This window comes from Oenanthe melanoleuca, chromosome 15 (assembly GCF_029582105.1).
Source record: "Oenanthe melanoleuca isolate GR-GAL-2019-014 chromosome 15, OMel1.0, whole genome shotgun sequence".
NCBI lineage: Eukaryota > Metazoa > Chordata > Aves > Passeriformes > Muscicapidae > Oenanthe > Oenanthe melanoleuca.
In genome coordinates this window covers 1,384,654-1,404,808 of record NC_079349.1, presented here as the reverse complement: position 1 = coordinate 1,404,808, position 20,155 = coordinate 1,384,654, and the positions used below count along the sequence as shown (strand labels likewise).

General features: G+C 42.4%; 1 protein-coding gene across 1 annotated transcript in view; it reads left to right on the top strand.

The window, feature by feature from the left end:
* Positions 1–20,155, top strand: part of LOC130259887 (transmembrane protein 132B-like) — a 204,352-nt gene that overhangs the window by 123,153 nt on the left and 61,044 nt on the right. Inside the window, exon 4 of the mRNA XM_056504668.1 lies at positions 16,921–17,107. Coding sequence (XP_056360643.1) covers positions 16,921–17,107 — 187 coding nt within the window. The remainder of the gene's footprint in view (positions 1–16,920; positions 17,108–20,155) is intronic.

The following is a 20,155-nucleotide window of genomic DNA, read 5'->3' as shown; positions in this document are numbered from 1 at the left end:
TGTGTTGTGGTCTTTAATGCTGAGTCCTGCTGGGTTTCTGAGCTGTGTCTCAGGCTCAGATTCCAGAGGAAATTCAGAGCCACCCTCTGAGTGATTTGTTTGAGATTCAGGCTCCATTTCCTGGTGCACCCACCAGAGCTGCTGCTCCCTGTTCAGGGCATGATCATGAGACTGAACGTTTCCTTGTCATAAAGATTTGGAAGTTTGGGGATAAGAGGTGTTCTCCAATCACAACTGATGGGATTAAGGAGATGCTTGATTGATAGGGATGTGTTGGAAGGGTAACAATTTCCTTCTGAGCTCCCATACACACCAGCCTTAATTTTCATCTGCCATCTTGAGGAGGAGAGTAAATTCCTGCAGTCAGCCTGGAAAAAGCAATCCTATAATTCTTATTTAGCACCACTTCCTATTAGTCCCAGCCTCTCATCAGCTACACTCAGATGATAATTTATGTTTTAATGGGCAGAGCACTTTACTGCCCACAGGCTTCTAAAGCAAGGCAGGATTTATGTCCCGTGCCTCTAAAATGCCATATATTTATTTCCCTGGCACTCAGGGTTGGTGGAGTTGAATCTTTAAAGAGCCCAGCTCTAGGCTGGGCTAGGAGGGGACCTCCAGTATGGTTTTTGTTGGAAAGCAGGTGCCAGAGGAAACAGGGATGGGGATGGAGGAGCAAGCCTGGGGTGGCTCTGCTGGTTTAGGCACTGACTTTTCACTTCCCACCCATTTTAGGGCTCAGCACATCCCAAAAACAGAGAAAGCAGAACATGTGCCTTGCCTTGGTGTTTGACCTGCTGGTTTGCTTCTCTCTGAGTGAACAGAAAAATGAATTTATTGGCTATCCCAAAAGTCAGAGAAAGGTATTTGGGGTATTCCCATTTTCAGTGCTGCAGTTCCCAGTGCAGGTGGAGCTCTGGTGACACCAGCCCTTGATGGGCTGTGACATGTGCCACTAAAACCTGCAGCTCTGCACTTTAAATTGTTTCTAAATTATCCACAGGCCTCCATTTCCTCAATCTCCAATTCCAATAAGTCTCAATTAAAAGTTCCCACTCAAGCTGTCTGACCATTACTGCTTTCAGTAAATCTGCTGCTGCTTTGCAGTTAGAAAGCTCCACTGGGCATTTAATTTAAACCTCTTGGTTGAGGTGTGGGATGGGATTCTTTTATTAAACTTATACAGATAAGTTCTATAAAATCAACTGTGGCAGGTTTTTTTTCCATTTATTAAATGCAAAAACTTCTCCCAGCCATTTGAAATGCTGTCAGGTACTTGGTGACAAGTAATATGTGTGTGCTGGTGTGTGTATTACATGAAATAATTACTGTTTGTCCTGCAGAAGACTGGCTTAATCTGAAAGAATATACACATTTTTTTTTTTGTTGAAAATATACTACAGCTAAAAAAATATATGAAATTTAAGAGGTTGGAAAGAAAAATTTAAAAAAAAAAGAAAAAGGAGTCACAGAGGAGAACTGTAATGATACCAAAAAATAAATGTTGTTGAAATGGGTATTTACAGCAGGTAGTGCTTCCAAACCCTTGGAGAGGTGAGGAATTATAAATGACAAGTGCTGTAGGAACAAAAACATTATCCCTGCTAGGCTTTAGTGAACTTGGTGTGAGGCAGAGTGTGAGGGGACAAAGCAGGTGAGTGGGAGAAAGTATAAATTTTAAAAATTTCATTTCCAGCTAATGTAATTTGGATTTAGCTTAATGGAGATTTTTCTAATAATCATTATTTAAAGAAATCTACCAACTTTCTCCAACTGAATTTATGCAAGCTGCACCATAATCAACATATGGGACATTTAGTTATAAAATTAGGGATGCAGAAGGTAATTTCAATTAAGAGAAAAGATAAAAATTAGCAGCTAGGAAGGCAACATCTGTGTTCTTCTGCAGGAAAGGGAATATTTCCCCTGGCATGAGGATGCCCATCTCAGTGAGAACGAGCAGGAATTCCCAGTGTGGCAGGTGAACAGGGAAATTACTGTCTTTTCCAAAAAAGAATTGGAGGTATCACTTGAAACTGGCAGATTGAAAATGAAAGGAGGTGCTGCTTCACCAGCTGGGGAGTCTGTGCCAGGGGATGGTGGGGATTATAAAAGTTTTTGTGGGTTTGTAAAGGAAAGGAGAGGGGGGCATCTTTGCAAGAGAAAAATCTGTGCAATAATATTAAAATTCCCTTTTTTCCCTGCACCTCTTGACTTTCTTGCAGCAGAAATCCACCACCTTTATTTCCATTTTTCCACGTGACTCTCTATAGTCCATGTGCATTTTCTCTCTTGGTGCTTTTTTCTGATTCTTTGCCCTGGCTAATGTTTGCTTTCCCTTCCAATTTAATACTTTACATTAAATATTAGGCATTTTTACAGTAGAAAAGAAAAAGCCATGCTAAAATATATTACTGATCTACCACCAGTCCTGGTTTGTTTTTCCCCAGAAGTGGAGCTGGTCTTTAAATACTGAGTTTATAAACTGAGGTTGAGTATCCAGTTTATTAAAGGTCTTCAACTTAAATAATTACATACTAAATATCCTTACAGCTCATCTTTTCTTGTAATTTCAATTTCTTTTTTCACTTTACAGTCTTCAGAATCAACTTTATTTCAACTGAGTAACAAGCAAATGTCCATTTTTTCTATTCCAAACAGAAAAACAGAAGGCAGAGGCAGTTTCCCAGACAGTTTAGAGAGATCTATATTTCAAACAAAAGGGATCATGGTCTATATCTCACCTGTGACCTCCACCTGCAAACAACAGAAAATCATTGCTGAAAGGAGCTCTAAATAGGTTACATCCATTCCTCAGCAAGGATTGGAAAAATTGTGAATTATTCAACCTGATTTCTTGAGCTGCTTTGCTTTGCTTCTGCTTTGTCCTCAGGCTCTGTGGGATTTGACCACGTTGGGGTAATTTGGGATTATTTGCCAAGTTACTTCCACAGATTCCTTTCTTCTGTAGATTCGTGGGTAAATAAAATACTCAGAGTTTTCTTACTGCTTGGAACCACAGAATGGTTTGGGTTAAAAGGACTTTAAAGGTGATTTTGTCCAACCCCCTTCCACTATCCCAGGTTGCTCCAAGCCCCATCCAGCCTGACCTTGAATTCTACAAAATGGCACAAATATATTAAAAAAGAATATATATATATAAAAACCATGATGAGTTAAAGAAGAAAATGCCATGAGAATGTGTGACTTGCAAGGTATGCAGATAAATTTACTCTGGCAAAGCTGCCCTAAATTTTTAATTCATGAGTTTGTTAAAATAGAGAAAGGTAATTATCCTTTTAATTATAACAAAACAGTTTCCTGATTGCCATGGCAATAGTTAAATGTATTTCCTATAAATTTATTATGGTGATTGCAAGAACTGTTAGCTTTAAATTATTTTTTTCCTTATTAATTATAATGCACATAATTTTTCCCCCCTGAATTTAAAGACCAAAAGTGAAGGTACAGGAAGGAAGGACCCACCTCAGCAACATTCCCAGGGTAACCTGAGCTGCTCAACAAGAGGATTTCCAACAGGAAATCCAGGACAGCTCGTGCATTCCAGGGAAATCTGCTCTGAACTGCAGCATTTCATTTTATGGGACTGGAACAGTTGAAACCCAGTCCATGAACCCATTAAACATTCTCATCTCAGAGGGTTTAGCTGAGCAGGGACTTAATATAAAGGAAATAACTTTATGCACATCTTCAGGAATGAGAGGAGCACTCTGTTCTATGCACAGCCCCTGCAGCAGCTCTGGAGCTGAATTTTTGGGCAGCCAGGATGGGAGTTCCTCCACAGAGCCCTGAGGAGATTCTTTGTGCCTTTACCTCCATCACTGAGCACCCAGGGAATGCAGAAGCAAAGGGGAAAAGTGTTTTTCCTTGATGAGATAAACACAGCAGCAGTTACTCATTACCCATGAAATAACAGCACACGCTGCATGTTCCAGGGGCTCAGGCTGCAAGATGTGTCACCACTGCCATGTTCCTCTCATTTCCTGGCTATTCATCTCAAAGGCACTGATTCAGCCACTGTAATTGGCTTGTTAGACACTTTAAAAAAAAAAACAAACCAAAAAAACCAAAACCAAAATCTGCAACAAAACCCTTCAAACTTCTGTGCTGAAAGCGGTGCTGTGCTTGTGTGTGTTTGAATTTGAATTTGAATCAGAAGAACAGGAGCTGGAGTTTTCAGGGGGAGATGAATAGGTGAGTGAAGGGAGAAAGGAGAGTAAATAAAAGGCTGGTAATAAACTCAGCTTTGTGCACCTCTCTGGAAGCAGAACCAGCTGTCCTTTCTCTCCAGACACCTTCCCTTTTATTCACGTGCTCCTCTCAGTTTTAAATTAAAATTTTGAGAAAGGGAAGAGTTTTGAGGGATACCTCATTATCTGTATTTTGTTTTATGGAAACAACTCCCAGAGCAACTTGATGTTTAGTTTATTGCCTGATGTCTGTGCAGGGGTGGGATGCACAGGGAGCAGGATTTGGGATGCACAGGGATCAGGGATGCTCAGGGAACAAGATTTGGGATGCACAGGGAGCAGGGATGCTCAGGGAGCAGGATTTGGGATGCACAGGGATCAGGATTTGGGATGCACAAGGATCAGGGATGCTCAGGGAGCAGGGTTTGGGGTGCTCAGGGAGCAGGATTTGGGATGCACAGGGAGCAGGGATGCTCAGGGAGCAGGATTTGGGATGCACAGGGAGCAGGATTTGGGATGCTCCAGGATTTGGGATGCACAGGGATTGATGCACAGGGACCAGGATTTGGGATGCACAGGGATCAGGGATGCTCAGGGATCAGGATTTGGGATGCACAGGGATCAGGGATGCTCAGGGATCAGGATTTGGGATGCTCAGGGATCAGGGATGCACAGGGAGCAGGATTTGGGATGCACAGGGATCAGGATTTGGGATGCTCAGGGATCAGGGATGCTCAGGGATCAGGATTTGGGATGCACAGGGAGCAGGATTTGGGATGCACAGGGACCAGGATTTGGGATGCACAGGGATCAGGGTTTGGGATGCTCAGGGATCAGGATTTGGGATGCACAGGGAGCAGGATTTGGGATGCACAGGGACCAGGATTTGGGATGCACAGGGATCAGGGATGCTCAGGGAGCAGGATTTGGGATGCACAGGGATCAGGATTTGGGATGCTCAGGGATCAGGATTGGGATGCACAGGGAGCAGGGATGCTCAGGGAGCAGGATTTGGGATGCACAGGGATCAGGATTTGGGATGCACAGGAGCAGGATTTGGGATGCACAGGGAGCAGGATTTGGGATGCACAGGGATTGATGCTCAGGGAGCAGGATTTGGGATGCACAGGGATCAGGGATGCTCAGGGAGCAGGGTTTGGGATGCTCAGGGATTGATGCACAGGGACCAGGATTTGGGATGCACAGGGATCAGGGATGCTCAGGGACCAGGATTTGGGATGCCCAGGGATCAGGAGCAGTGGCTGTGGCACATGGAGGGATCCCCCTGGCAGCACCAGGTGAGGGGCAGGCTCTGCTGCAGCCCAGGAAGTCTCCAGGTCTGGGAACAAGTGTGGAGAGCTTGTGCAGTGACACCAGGCTGGGGGAGGGCTGTGTGCACAGCTTTTCATTTCCCTTCTCTTTGATCCAGCTGCTTGGAGTTTTCCCTGTTTAATGTTGCATATTCCAGGTTTATTGTGATGAAAACTGCCTTTATTTGAGCTACCAAGGCTTCTGGTCTTCTTAAGGGAGCTCATTATGAAGAAAAATCTTAGGCAGTGGATGTCAAAGCTCTGGCTGACCCAGGAGTTTATTATACCTGGTTTAAAGGAGAGTAAAAAGTGGTGACAGCATGAGCTGTCCCTCCTCGTTTTGCACAGGAGCTGGAATTTCCCCCAGCACAGGGAATGATCCTGTGTCTTTGGGCAGCCCTTTGTTCCTGGTGACTTTTCCCCTCTCTCCAGAGGTGCTGGGACATCGTGGTTTCCTTCCAGTGGGAAGAGCTGAACAGCTCTCCTTGGGAAACCTCCCAGTAAAACCTTTAATAAATAAATCCTGAGCAAACATCAACACCTAATTTCCCCTCTGTGGGTGGAATGTGAGAACAGGAGCGATGAAAGCTGAGAAACAAATGAATTTCATTCTTCCAACAGCATTGTTTGCAGGGTTTGTGCACTGTCTCCTGCCTGGTGCAGGTTATCTGGGAGTCCCCTGAGCAGCCTGCAGGAGGATGCCAGATCTTCCACGGTGCAGCCTCCCTGGCCATTCACTCACTGTAGGGCTTCCCTCAGGGTCTGCTAATTCCCATCACCCTTTTTTATCCAGCAGGAAGTGTTGGATGCTCAGCCAGGGTTGCTTCAGAGTGGGTTTGTTACTCAAGTGTTTTCTTTCCCCTTCTGCTATCAGGCTGCCCTTTGGATTATTCTCTACCCTCTTAATCTACATTCAATAGACAACTTCAAGTTGCTCTGTCCTGGTATTTAGCAAAGATAAATGGAATTCTCCCAGTTCAGAATAAAATTATAAACATGTGAGGTAAGATTAATAAAAGCCCCCAAGTGCTGGGTGGATATTCCCATTACTGTGTACAAGCCAGACAACATCCTCCTCCACCAGTTTCCTGGTTTGATAAATGCCTTGAGCTGATTTTAAAATGTGTGGGTTATTTTTAACCATGGTAGCAGAGCCATCTGTATTGTATCTGATGAAGTTCTGTGATAGAGCAAATTGATTTATTCTATCTCCTTACAAGTTATACTAAGCTTTATGTTATAAATAAGTTGGTTTGAAGTACATGATGTCATTGAGCTTGAAAGTCTCTAGATAAATTTGTGCTTAAAGGGTTTGTGCCTTCTGTATGAATTTAAATTGGTGCAGATTGTTAAATCTCCTTTCTCTCTCTGTCTTGTGGAGTGCAAACTCTCTGGGGTCATGACTGCCCCAATAGCTGTGTTTGTATGAAATACACAGGGGCCCAAACAGGGCTGGTGCTCTTATACATTCCAGAGATAAAAACAAGAGCAATACAAAAAAACCAGAGCCATGCATTGGATGGCAGGATTGCCAGGAGCACTGCAGGGAGCTGGGTGCCCAAATCCTGCCCTTTGCTGGGATAAAACAGGGAAGGAGTGAGGAGCTCATTCCACTTGAAGCAGGAGCGTGGCCAGTCTGAGCTGAGGAGGATTTGAGATTTGTGGTTTCATTCCAGGAGCTGAGCAGGGACAGACCCTGCACTTCTTCCCTTGCCTTGCTCTGGGGGCACTGGGGCTTCTGTCAGAGTCCATGGGAAAGGTGCCTGGAGCTGTGACAGGGGGAATTAATCAAATCCTGGCAAGAACACACTAAATCCCATCTTAGCTCTCTGCTGGCAGAACCAGCAAAAATAAGGCAGAACTTCTGCAAGAGATGGGCTGAAATCACTGTCCTGTGTTTCAGGGTAGGCTTTGAGAGACCAATATATTGAAAATGAGATGATGGCTGATGAGACAGTGCAGATTTTGGTGTGATTAAAAAGAAAATGAGCAATGCTTTCATTGGGATCTGAAGATTAAAAGTTAAGAGCTCAGTATCCTCCATCCCTTACTGCCAGACAGGAATTTACATTGCATATGTGTAACAAGCCATTGCATTTTAAAAATGGAACCATAAAAAAGTTGCTGTAATTTAAAAGCAGCCAATTTACAGGGAGTACAGTTTGCAGCTCTGTCACTTGCTAATCAGTCTGTTAAACATAATAGCCATTCTTGTCTGGAGGCAGTTAATCATGTTGTGAATGCACTTATCAGCACATATTAGAAATACAATACAAGACTTTCCAGCAGAGGAATGGATGCAATTACTGCAATCAGTATACATTTAGCCACGCTCTTATGTTTTTCTTTCCAGTCCTTTTTTTCCTCTTTTTTTTTTTTTTTTTTTTTTTTTTTTTTTTTTTTTTTTTTTTTTTTAAATAGCCCAGCAGTGAGAGATTTTCCTCTTAGAAAAATTATAAAGGACACACTTGAAAGTGTTGTTGAACTCCACAGAGGTGCTCAAAGGTGACCTGTCCCACTCCATGAGAGATGGCTGCTGGCTGCTGAGCCTTCCCTGGACCAGCAGTGCTGGTTTGAGGGTTGTGGTGATGATTTCAAGGCCTTTGAGCATCTCCCCCATGGGCTGGGAACGTGGCATTCATTAGGTGATGGGGAGCTGAAGTTGCTGCATTTGAATTAGACTAAAGGAGCTCAGCATATGGATGAACTCTCTTTCTAAAATTTTTTATAATTTTTTTCCTGTGCTTCTCTCCATCTAAATCCATGGAGATGAGGGATCTCAAAGTTTTTGAAAGGCAATATTGAAAAAGCATGAAAGCTAATTGCTTCCAGCATGACTACCCAGCAGCCACGGGTGTAAATACAGCTGGCCAAAGAATGCCAGGCTCCACAAAATCCAAGGATTGCAGCAAAACAACTTCCCAGGGCTGAGCATATTCCTGTATGGGGAGGAAGGGAGTTGGGAGGGGGGTGGGAGAAGGGAAGAGATGATGAAATCCTGAGGAGATTCAGGAAAGGGAGGAACAGAAGGATGATTTTGTACATTCTGCTTTGCATTAACCCCTGATGTTGGGGATATTTTGTGTAGTTTAACATGGTTTGCAGTGCCTTCTTTTTCAGAAATCCTTTTTTTCTGTCTCTTTGTTCTTTGTGGCAAGCTGGTGTTTTTGCTTGGGTGAAATTTTTGATGGTAGCAAGGAAGATGAAAAAGCAAAGCCATGCCTAAATTGTGTGCCTGTTCCAGTGGGCAGTGAGGGAGTCAGTGTGACCCCACAGGATTTTTGTCACTAATGATTTTGGGTCATTTTGCCATTTTGGGTCCTTGCTCAGACTCCTGAGCAGGGGTGGGATGGGATGTGCTGGGTGTGATCCTTCCCAAGGTGTCACTTTGCACACTCAGCCCTCTCCAGCCCAGGCTGGTAAAGCTTCACTGCTGAGGAAATTCCTTCAAATGAGGTTTTGGGATCATTTTTGGCTTTTACCATATAAACCATGGGTGGGACAGGCTGGGTGGAACACCACTTCTCCCCATTTCATTTCTAATTATTCCTTTTTCAGAAATGAATGAATTGTTCCTCCCTTGTGCCTGCACTCATTTGCTCAGGGGATGACCTTGGCTTTGAGCAGCTCCCCCTGAGCTGTCACTGTGCTGGGAAATCATTGTCCTGGAGTGTGCCAAGGTCCTGGCTGCCCTTGGAAAGGTGACCTGCAGATGTTATGTGCTGCTGACCTTACTTTCATGCCCTTAAAAATAATTGTGGGGTGATTTCTAACAAGAGAAATATTAAACCCACCCCTCTGCATTTTGTTATTTGGAGTTACCTTTGCATGTCTAGGAAAATTCAGACTCATTTTTAGGACAAAAATAGCTTTTTAATGGGGAACTCTGTTTATCTCCTGCCTTTAGTTCTGGTGTGAAGATCAGGACTTTAAGCCCAACTTAGCAAAGGGTGGAGGTGCAGGGAATTACTGCAGATGCTCCTTCTGTTCATCCACTGCATGTGGACCCTGAGCCACCCTGTGTCTGCTCAGCTGCATAAATTAATCTTGTTTATTAATTAAAACACAGGAAACTGATGTTTCTGTGCCAGTTTCACTTTCATGTTTTTGCTGTCTGTTGAGAGGAAGAGCTTAACTCTTTTGGAAAACATAATTATCATCCTTTAAAAGAGAACAATTTTGGGCACACCATGTGTCTGCCAGGGCAGTGGGGAGGGAGGAGGTTGATTGTTGATTTTGTTGGGCTGCCCTGCTCCCTGCCCTCACTGCTTTCAGGATGTCACCATGGACATTTATTTCTCAGCACAAGTGTGGATTAGCCACAGGACACCCTGCACATTCCCTCTCCATCTAACACTACAAGTCTAGTTCCTTAGGTAATTAAACTTGTTTGGAGCTGAAAACAGTAGAGGAATAAAATAATTCTTGCCATGCCCCTAGTTTGATTTTTTTCTATAATTATTTAATGCATGTGGCATCACAGCAGCTTCTCCAGCAGATCTGTGAGTTCTCAGCAAGCTGTAAAAACAAAAATATGGGCTGGTTTTAATTTCCCATTGTTTTTCTGCTTGGCATTCTGTTATCCAGTCATTGACCCAGGCTGCCCATTGAGCAAAGGATGAAGTTCAGGGTGTTGAATGAGAGTTTTTGGGTGCTCAGAAGAGCCCCACGTGTCTGTTTGGTGTCACAGGCTGCAGCCTGGCTCCCTTCTGCTCTCATTCAGAAATTCCCTGCCTGGGAATTTGCATCTCCACATCCCCCTGGTTGATTCTCCTCCCCAAGGAGATTCAGCTGTCAGTTGTAATTCCAGTTGTAATTTCAGATTTCAGTTGTAATTCTGGAATCAAAGCAGCAGCTGGATTGCAAGGAGCTTCCTCCTAGTTCTAGCAGGGATTTTCTTTTCTCCTGGGATTGATCCCCTCGTGCTAATATCACAGGAAAATAATAAAATGCTTCAAACCTTGAGGAATCTTGCTGGAGTCAGGTCCTTCCCCAGGTCCCAGCTCTGCCTGGGAAGGTGAGGAGGCTGTGGAGGGTTGGGAAATAAAAAACTCCAGAGCCTCCTGTGGTGTGCTCATACATTCACCCCTGCTGAGACTCACACAAATCTGGAAGAGGCACAGAAAAATTAATTTCACTGCTGCTGGGGGAGAGCAAGGCTCTGAAGGAACCTCTAAGAGTGGACTTTTTTTTTTTTTTTCTGCTTCATTACCTGCAGAAAACTCAGGTGTTTGCCTATGTGGACAGCCCAGTGCCAGCAGGGATTTCCAGGGAATATTTCCTGTCTGGTGGATGCCCCTGTCCCTCCCTGAGGTGAAATGTTTGCTGCACTTTTTACACTCAGCTGGGCTGCAGTTGGCTCATCCAGGCTCCCTGAGCTGACTCTGGTTCTTTTAAAGCCCTTTGGAGAGTCTGCAGAGATTTTGTGTGTGAGTTCCTGCCCTGCAAAAAAAACTTCTTTATGCCACTGAATTAATTATCTTTAATTTTCAGTCACTGATTATTCAACAATTCATCTTTACAATATATTTCAGCTGCTTTCACAGCAATGTTGAAAATAGACCATGTGATTATGGCATGTAAAAATGCAAGAACTTCTCAACAGTTAAAGAAAAATTACAAGCACCATTTGGGCTGTTGATATTTATTAACTGGATAGGTTTCAGCATAAGTCTTTCATCATAAAATCATTCTTATTTTTTGAACAACAATGGCTCCCTCTCTATTTGCATCCAGCATCAAGCCTGGCCCCAGTTTCTCACTGGATGTGTTTGTTGTTTCCCAACAAGATACTTCCTCCTGACTGAGAATCTTTATTTTAAGAAATACACAACACAGCAATAAAGAAGTTCTAAATAGTAGTCAGAAAAATATTCCAGTGCAATCAAAATGCTTTTTTAAGCCTCAAAAGGCTGCAGGCTGTTCCAAAAGGGGAGAGTCATGACAAAGGTACAAACCAGAGCTCACCAATTCCCCCATCCCGAGTTCTGCCCTAAAAGTTGTTTTGTTAAAGGTTGGCTTAAAGAGTGTCTGAGGGCTCTTTTACCAGAAGCATTTCTGTGCACTGTCACAAGGGTGCAAGCAAATAAAAATAATTGAAGCAATTGTCTCGGTTGTCTCCAGGGTTGTCATGATGATGTTGATAAAATCAAATAAAGTGGAAGTTATTGCACATTGTTAGTGAGCAGCACAGTTGTGAATTGGCAGTGGAGGAGCTGAAGAGCTTAAAAGGTTTGCTCATTATCTAGATTTATTGTTTTCAGTTGTGGGAAAACGTTGGCTAAGCAAAATAACATCATAATACCTGGTCTTGATGGTGTGTTTGGAACAAAAATATTTTCTTGTTGTTTTTATGGCTTTTACTGGATTATTAGAACATGCTGTGTCAATCCATACATTCTTAATGGATTTAGCAGCTTGGGTTTATCCTCTGTAGCCATTTTCTTTGCCTGTACATCCATGAATTTTTATGGCAGTGAAAGAAAACTGAGATCAGGCACCAAAAAAAAAAAAAAATTTGGGAAAATATAGACAACAAAGCAAGTTCTCTGTAAGAGAGCAGCTTTGTGTCCTCACAGCCAATTATTCATGCTGGGAGAAAAGGGTTTATTTATTTATTTATTTATTTAGGTTTTGACATCCTTTGTCAAGTCAAAGCTGGTGCTTCAGCTCAGAGAGGTGCTGGGGCTGTGGGGAGAACCCAGGGCTTGGAGGGAAGGCAGAAGTTCCTCATAAATAACTCAAATAATGCAAATCATCATTCACAGAGCAGGTCAGCACCTTTGTCTGGGTTTTCCTGGGAGGTCCTGCCCATCTGCTGCTTCATTTGACTCCAGCAGGAAATCAGGGTCCTGAGCATTTCCAGTCAGTGTTTGAAAAACCTCCTCTTGTGAGTGTTTGCTCTTCAGTAAAAACCATATTTACAGAATGAATCCTCTTGAGATCCAAGGAGTGAGACCCTTTTTTACTGAAGTATTTTATAAACTAATGTACCTTGGTAATAATGTAAGGTCACTGAATTCTTATTGAATCTGGTTACAATTTGTCAGAGCAAGAATTGGCCATTATCAACCTGGAAAAGACTCTCAAGCAGCATGACACCCACATTTATTATTTTCCAACACCTCATGTCTGCTCCATTTTTGAGGGCATTGTTTACACTTCTGTGGCCTCTAAACAAATTGCCATTTACTGAAAACATTATTTTATGAGTGAATGGAACTCATGATTTCCCATAATAGCCAAGTGCAGTAATGGAAGGCTCTGACTTTTATCAGCTCAGCTGTTGCTGACCTGTGAGTGGGAGCCAGCAGAGCCTTGGGGTGGCACTGAAATGCCCTGAAATGCCCTGAAATGCCCTGAAATGCCCTGAAATGCCACCCTGCATCTCTCCTCCTCTCCCCCTTCAGCTTGGGCAGCAATACTGATATTTCTCAATAGTGAATAATTTTGTTTATTTAAGTAAATACCACCCAGTTGTGCTGCTGCTGCCATAACATCAGTCACTGAGAATCATTCCATTAATTCAATAATTCCATCTTGGGCTCAGACAAATTCAATTCTTTGTGATTTCAGTGCCAGGTGATTTCGTGGTGCTGGTTAAAACCTCTCACACCAGAGCTGTGCTGGACCCTCACAGTGATCCATTATTCTGTAAAAATGACCTGCAGCTCCATGGAACCATTTCCTGCTGCCCACCTGGGTGTGTGTTGGGAAAGCTCTGGCACTCAGAAAGAGTGAACTTTATTGAACTCCTTTATTCCTGTTGGTTTGGGCTAAAATTGGCTTTCTTTTGGATGGATGTGCCATCCTGTGCTCGAGCTCCCCTCCAAGCACAGCTCCCAGCTGAGAGTGGGATGAGGACTGGGTGCTGCAGAGCTTGGGACCTGCTGGAAATCAGACAGAAATAAGAGATTGTGCAGAAATCTCAAGGATTTGGGGGTTCTCCCAGCCCCCAGCAGAGGCAGCATTGTGAAGGTACACAAATAGGATTATAAATCACCATTTGAAGAAGAGGACCTACTTACAGGAGTTTGTGAGAGGAAATAAATCCAAAAGGACCCATGGGGTTCTTTTTTTCCTGCTCTCACCAGAGAGAAAAATGTGTAATGAATGTCTCATGTCTGAAACACTGGGCTGGATTCATCAAAGGGAGTTAGTAATTACCAAATTGAGAGAATCATGAAGCGCTTTTCTAAATTTGAAAGGCTCATCAAGAATAGATCAGGAGCAGGCAAAATTAATAGTTATGAACTCATTTCCATAGAAATGGACTTATTAGCAAGCATGCCAGCTGCCTAAAATTATAAGGTCTTTTCCTTGTGCTTGCAGGAAATAATCTTTTTTTATAAAAGTAATTTTGACTTTTTATTTTTTTTTATTGCTTCTCTAAACTAGAGTTTGGCAAAATCCTAAACTGGGTAAAAACTTTCCTGGACAATAGAAATATAGAACTAAAAAGAGAGGAAAGATATGGAAGGGAGAAGTGATTTATAGTCCCTGGATTCCATCAGACTCTCCCCACGAGTGCAAACTTATTTAAGAGAAAAATGAAACAAGTCTCCAGGAAAAGCTGAAAAATCTTGATAGGATAAAGTTTGGTTTAGCAGGATTTAATGGCTGATAACAGCATGAGTTACAGTCCTTGTCTGCTCTGCTGGTGGATTCTCCCACTGGTGGCATTTTGTCTTCTCCAAGACCAAAATTCTGACCCCCAGGTACAAATCAGACCAAAAGCTGAAGGTTTTCCATGGCAGGTGCTTTTAAAAAGAGTTGCAGTGATATGCTGCACAGCCTGGAGAGAAATTTAAATGCAGGTGTTGGGTTGGGAATTTATCAGCTAATGGAGCTGACATAAGTAAATGCTGACATTTGAGGTCTTGATTATGGTTTAATTTATCTCTGGTTTTGCTTTAGCAACCTCCATCCATTTCTGTAGAAAAGGCAGTGGTCTCCCACATGGTATTCCAGAGGATGGTTAATAAATTGCAAGAATTATGGATGTAATTCCAGTCTTTCTACCAGGAAACCTCTGTAGGATAAGAGATGCAGCAGCCAGTAGGTGAGCACTAGTCTGAACATGAAATAAATTCACTTTTCAGGTTTTATCCAGTTTGTTACAGTTGTAACCTGGGCAGAGGCTGAGAACAAAGAGGATGAATTCATCCATGGGGCACTCTGTGTCCCAGATACCACAGCAGCTGATTTGCTCCCAGGCTGAGTCTCCAAAGAGGACAAAAGAAAATTGAATTTTAGAGAGAATCCACTCACCTGCTGGGGAACAGGAGTGCAGAAAGCTGAGTTTGCCAAAGCTGGGCTCTGCAGGTGGGAGATGGGCCAAGGCCACCAGCAGAAACCCAAGGGAGAAGTGGAGCCTTCTTTAATTAACATTAATGTGTCAGGCTGTAAAATTGGCTGCTGAGACAAAGCAGGAAACCCCTGACAAACTTTTGGTGTTGTTTTTCCAAGTGGTGGTGAGGATTCTCTTTGGAGGCAGGATGGAGAGCTGGGAGGACAGCTTTGTTTTAATTCACTGATGAATGTAATGCAGCTGAGCTAGGTTTATGTGGTTTCTTTCTGGATGTGTAAAAAGGAAAATTTGAAGTTGTGGTGGACTGAACTCCAAGAAGTGCCACCCATGAAATGGATTTGTCACTGCAGACTAACCTGACCTATTATTTAATTGCTGTTTCTGCACCCAGATCCTCCACTGGATGTTTTATTTTCAATTTGAAATCACTCCTGGGTGTTTTTGTGAGTGGCAACTATTGTCCTGAACAGACTGAAGTGAAGTTGCAGACCTGAACACACCTTGACAGGCCCAATATCTAAATCCATAGTCAGTGTAAAGCTCATATCTAAATTTTAGTTCTGTGTTGTGAGCAAATTAATTTTATGCAATTTAGATAAAACAAACTGCTGGAGGTGATACACAAAAAAAAAAAATGACCTGGAGTTTATGTTTTTAACAGAAATGGTTTAATTACATCCCTATTATGTAATAAAATTTATCTTAAAAGGTTTTTGCTGGTTGCCTGCTTGGCCACACAAAAGATGTCTTAATAGCTTCTAGTTTTGCCTGGAGGTGGATATTATCTTCTGTCAGCATGGAAAATATTTATCCTCCAGGCATTGAAGCATATGTTTAGGTTGTTTGTTGTCAGAAAGAAAACATGAAAATCAATAATTCCTGCTCAGATTTCTTTCCCCCTTTACAATTCTCCTTCAGAAACATATGGCAAAGCCAGATTCTGCCTCTGTGCATTTGGGAAGAGGAAAAGGATGTTTTGAATCTCTGCTGTCTGCAGCAGCAGCTGAGAGCTCTTGGGATGCTGCTTTGGGGAAGGACACACAGATAATGACAGAAAATCCAGATTTGACCCCACAACTGCAGCAGTGTTGATAAAATCAGGTTTCTCCAGCTCTGCAGTCAGAGCCTCCCCATCCCCTCCCATGCCTGTGACCTCCAGCAGCTCTGGCTGGGACTCTGGGGCAGGAACTTGTAAATATTTGTGTGTAAACTTTGTATAATCTGTTCAACAGCTCAATTTTTGGGGGAGCTGAGATGAGCAAAAGTCTGTTTTCTAAACAGGTCCCTGCTGTGGATGCACCAAGTGCACTTGGTTAAATCTTGGTGTCTGTTTGCTTCTCTGTAACACGAAAACAAGATTTGTTTTTCTAACCTGAGGATTAATTATTAATATTTACATAGCTTTGGACTTGAGGAAAGTGATAAGAGTTGTTGTTGAGAAAGGAAGCAGAAGTAATCCTTAAACTCAGTTCTGAATGATGTGCATTTGCATCCTTTTTTTTACTTTTAAACTTTTATTTCCAGATGAGAAATATGTGATTGCCATATAATTACAAGTCTGCACCACTGACGAGGAGAATGTTGTCATGAATTGAAAATAGGGATAATCTACCCCTCATTTATTGTCATGTATAATTTCTGCAAACCCATTTTTTCACTGAGATAAAGACCAGTTTGGGTTTGAAGGACTTTTTTTCCCCTCATTTCTGGTAGAACATGAGGAAGGGCCAAGTATTCTGTTGTTTTGCAGCATCACAATTATAATAATGTTATATTAAATAATTTAGCAACATCTGTGCAATGCTTTTCCAAGGGTTTGTGGCTTGTACTGTAAGTTCATTGTGATTATGGTGAATGAATGTCTCAGTTTAATGGGAAAAATTCCTAAAAGATACAGCTTCACCTAACCTGGAAATTTCTGCAGCTGCCCTGTGCAGTTTTATTTAGGTTTCTGTCAGTGCCTCAAGTCTACACATTGAATTTAATGGCAAAATAAATTCAAATTGTGCTGAGTAGGGAATAGAAACGAAAACCCAAATTGTTCTCAACACCCCAGTGACGCTGTGGGGAACTCTGCCTTGTTTTCCAGAGCTAACATGACCTCCTACGAGATCCTGCAGATGGATTTTGAGATTGACAATGGCAGCAGCCTGGCAGGGGCCCAGCAGATCACCTGGCAGGTGGAATATCCCCGGGACGACTCGGTCAGCGAGCTGCTGGTGTCCGAGATCTTCGTCAGCAGGACCCTGTTCGTGGGGATTGTGCCCCTGGCCATGGTAAGGACCTGATCCTCATCCCATTTCCTGAGGGTTTTTGTGGGAATTGTTCCTCTGGCCATGGTAAGGACCTGATCCTCATCCCATTTCCTGAGGGTTCTTGTGGGAATTGTGCCCCTGGCCATGGTAAGGACCTGATCCTCATCCCATTTCCTGAGTGTTTTTATGGAATTGTTCCCCTGGCCATGGTAAGAGCCTGATCCTGATCCCATTTCCTGAGTGTTTTTGTGGGATTGTACCTCTGGCCATGATAAGGACCTGATGTTCATCCCATTTCCCCAGTGATTTTATGGGAATTGTTCCCATTGCCATGGTAAGGACCTGATCCTGCTCCCTTTTCCCAACGATTTTATGGAATTGTTCCTCTGGCCATGGTAAGGACCTGATCCTGATCCCATTTCCTGAATGTTTTTATGGAATTGTACCCCTGGCCATGGTAAGGACCTAATCCTCATCCCTTTTCCTGAGGGTTTTTGTGGGAATTGTTCCCCTGGCCATGGTAAGGACCTAATCCTCATCCCTTTTTCCTGAGTGTTTTCATGGAATTGTTCCTCTGGCCATGGTAAGGACCTGATCCTCATCCCTTTTCCTGAGGGTTTTTGTGGGATTGTACCTCTGGCCATGGTAAGGACCTGATCCTCATCCCATTTCCCAAGGATTTTATGGAATTGTTCCTCTGGCCATGGTAAGGACCTGATCCTGATCCCATTTCCTGAGTCTTTTTATGGGATTGTACCTCTGGCCATGATAAGGACCTGATCCTCATCCCTTTTCTGAGGGTTTTTGTGGGATTGTACCTCTGGCCATGGTAAGGACCTGATCCTCATCCCTTTTCCTGAGTGTTTTCATGGAATTGTTCCCCTGGCCATGGTAAGGACTTGATCCTCATCCCTTTTCCTCAGTGTTTTTATGGAATTGTTCCCCTGGCCATGGTAAGAACCTGCTCCATTTTCCTGAATGTTTTTATGGAATTGTACCCCTGGCCATGGTAAGGACCTAATCCTCATCCCTTTTTCCTGAGTGTTTTTGTGGGATTGTTCCTCTGGCCATGGTAATGACCTGATCCTGATCCCATTTCCCCAATGATTTTATGGGAATTGTTCCTTTTGCCATGGTAAGAACCTGATCCAGCTCCATTTTCCTCAATGATTTTATGGATTTGTTCCCCTGGCCATGGTAAGGACCTGCTGCTGATCCCTTTTCCTCAATAATTTTATGGAATCATTCCTTTTGCCATGGTTAGAACCTGCTCTGCTCCATTTTCCTCAATAATTTTATGGAATCATTCCTCTTGCCATGCTAAGAACCTGCTTCCTTTTCCTGAATATTTTTATGGGAATCATTCCTTTTGCCATGGTAAGAACCTGCTGCTGCTCCCTTTTCCTGAATATTTCCATTGATCCTCATTAGTATTCCAGGGAATGGGAGCCTTTTTATTATAAGCTGCTTCCTATGCACCTGCTGCAAGTGATTTAAATGCAAAAAATACATTTCAATAATATTTTATTTACCTGATGTTCTGTAATGGCTCCTTGGAAACCATTTGGGTCTTTTGTGAAAATCGTTTCCTGTTTGTGGGAGCCCTGGGTGAATGGCACTGCCATGCCTGTGCTCTTTTTTTCTTTTTTTTTCTTTTTTTTTTTTCTTTTTTTCTTTTTTTCTTTTTTTCTTTTTTTTCTTTTTTTTTTTTTTTCTTTTTTTCTTTTTTTCTTTTTTTCTGATCTATTCTCTGACACTTCATCATTGTAAACTGTGCAGTAAAGGAAAAAAAGTTTCTTTTTGGTGGATTTATGACCTGTAAATAAATAGAGCTTTTGCAATAATGAGAGAAACTAAACCAAAATTTCATATTGAAGGAGAACCTGCTTTCTGCACCACTCACAGATCTCTCCCAGCAATTGAAACATCCAGTCTCAGCAATTTTCTGTGACCTGGAACACATAAAATACATAAAGATCCATTGTCCTGCAGCTGCCAAAGTATTTTCTACTAAAAAAACTAAAAAGGGATTGGATGGGCCTTGCACAGGGGAAATAAATAAATGCTAATTCCTAAAATTAACAAATTGCAAATTAACAAATGAGCTTTTCCTAAAGTACTCTATTATTATTTAGTATTTATGTAGTGTTTTATTTTTTTGGAACTCTTTGCAGACATTAATTAATCAGACCCGAATAAACTGATGAGAATAGAAAATTAAATGGAAATGGAGTCACTCTTATTTAGTTTTACCTGTTTCTGAATGTCTTCTAAGTCCCTTTTTATATTCTTAAAGGTACTTTAAACACTTAATCTTACACTGCTCTTGCTTATTATCTCTAAAAATTATTTTGCTTAGAAAAGAGGTAGAATTTCTACCTTTAAGAGCAAGTGACATCAGGGATGAGTGGCTTTGAAGAATGTAAATTCTGTTTTGGTAAATTCTTGTTTAGTTTAGGCTGATTTAATTCAGCTAAAAAAGCAGGGTTGGGAGGATTACTAAAAGCTGGAATATTTGACTCCTGGAGGTTTCTGTGGAGGAGAGTGAAAGGAATATTTAATTTTATCTGAGTTTTTTATAAAATTTGAGTAAGTTTGTGGTTTTTTTGTTTTTTTTTTTTGTCATAACCTCTTGAGATAAAAAGCTGCTGAGAGATTTGAGCTGTGGGAGCTGCTGGGGAGGGAAGTTTGGAGATCCATGCAGGTTTCTGGCTGCACCTTCCTCCTTGGGGCACAGACATGGCCCTGAGCACCCCTGAGCATCTGTTGGTTTAACAGGGTCACTGCCAGGTGCAAAATCAGCCCCTCTGCTCTTCTTGGTGCTGATAAACATCTCTGCTCATTGATTATCCCAACATCTGTCCAGATGAGCACGTGGAATTCCCATCCCCCCAAAGGTGATCCATCCCAGAATAACAGATGAAGGTGAGGAAAGCACAGCCAGGGCTCTTTTTGGTTCCTCTGTTTGTTGTGAAAATCAGGGGGAAAATCTGATATTCTTCTGTCTTCTGCTGTTCCCACTGCTGACTGTAAACACAGCAGGTGATTATTTTAAAATAAGGTTTATGC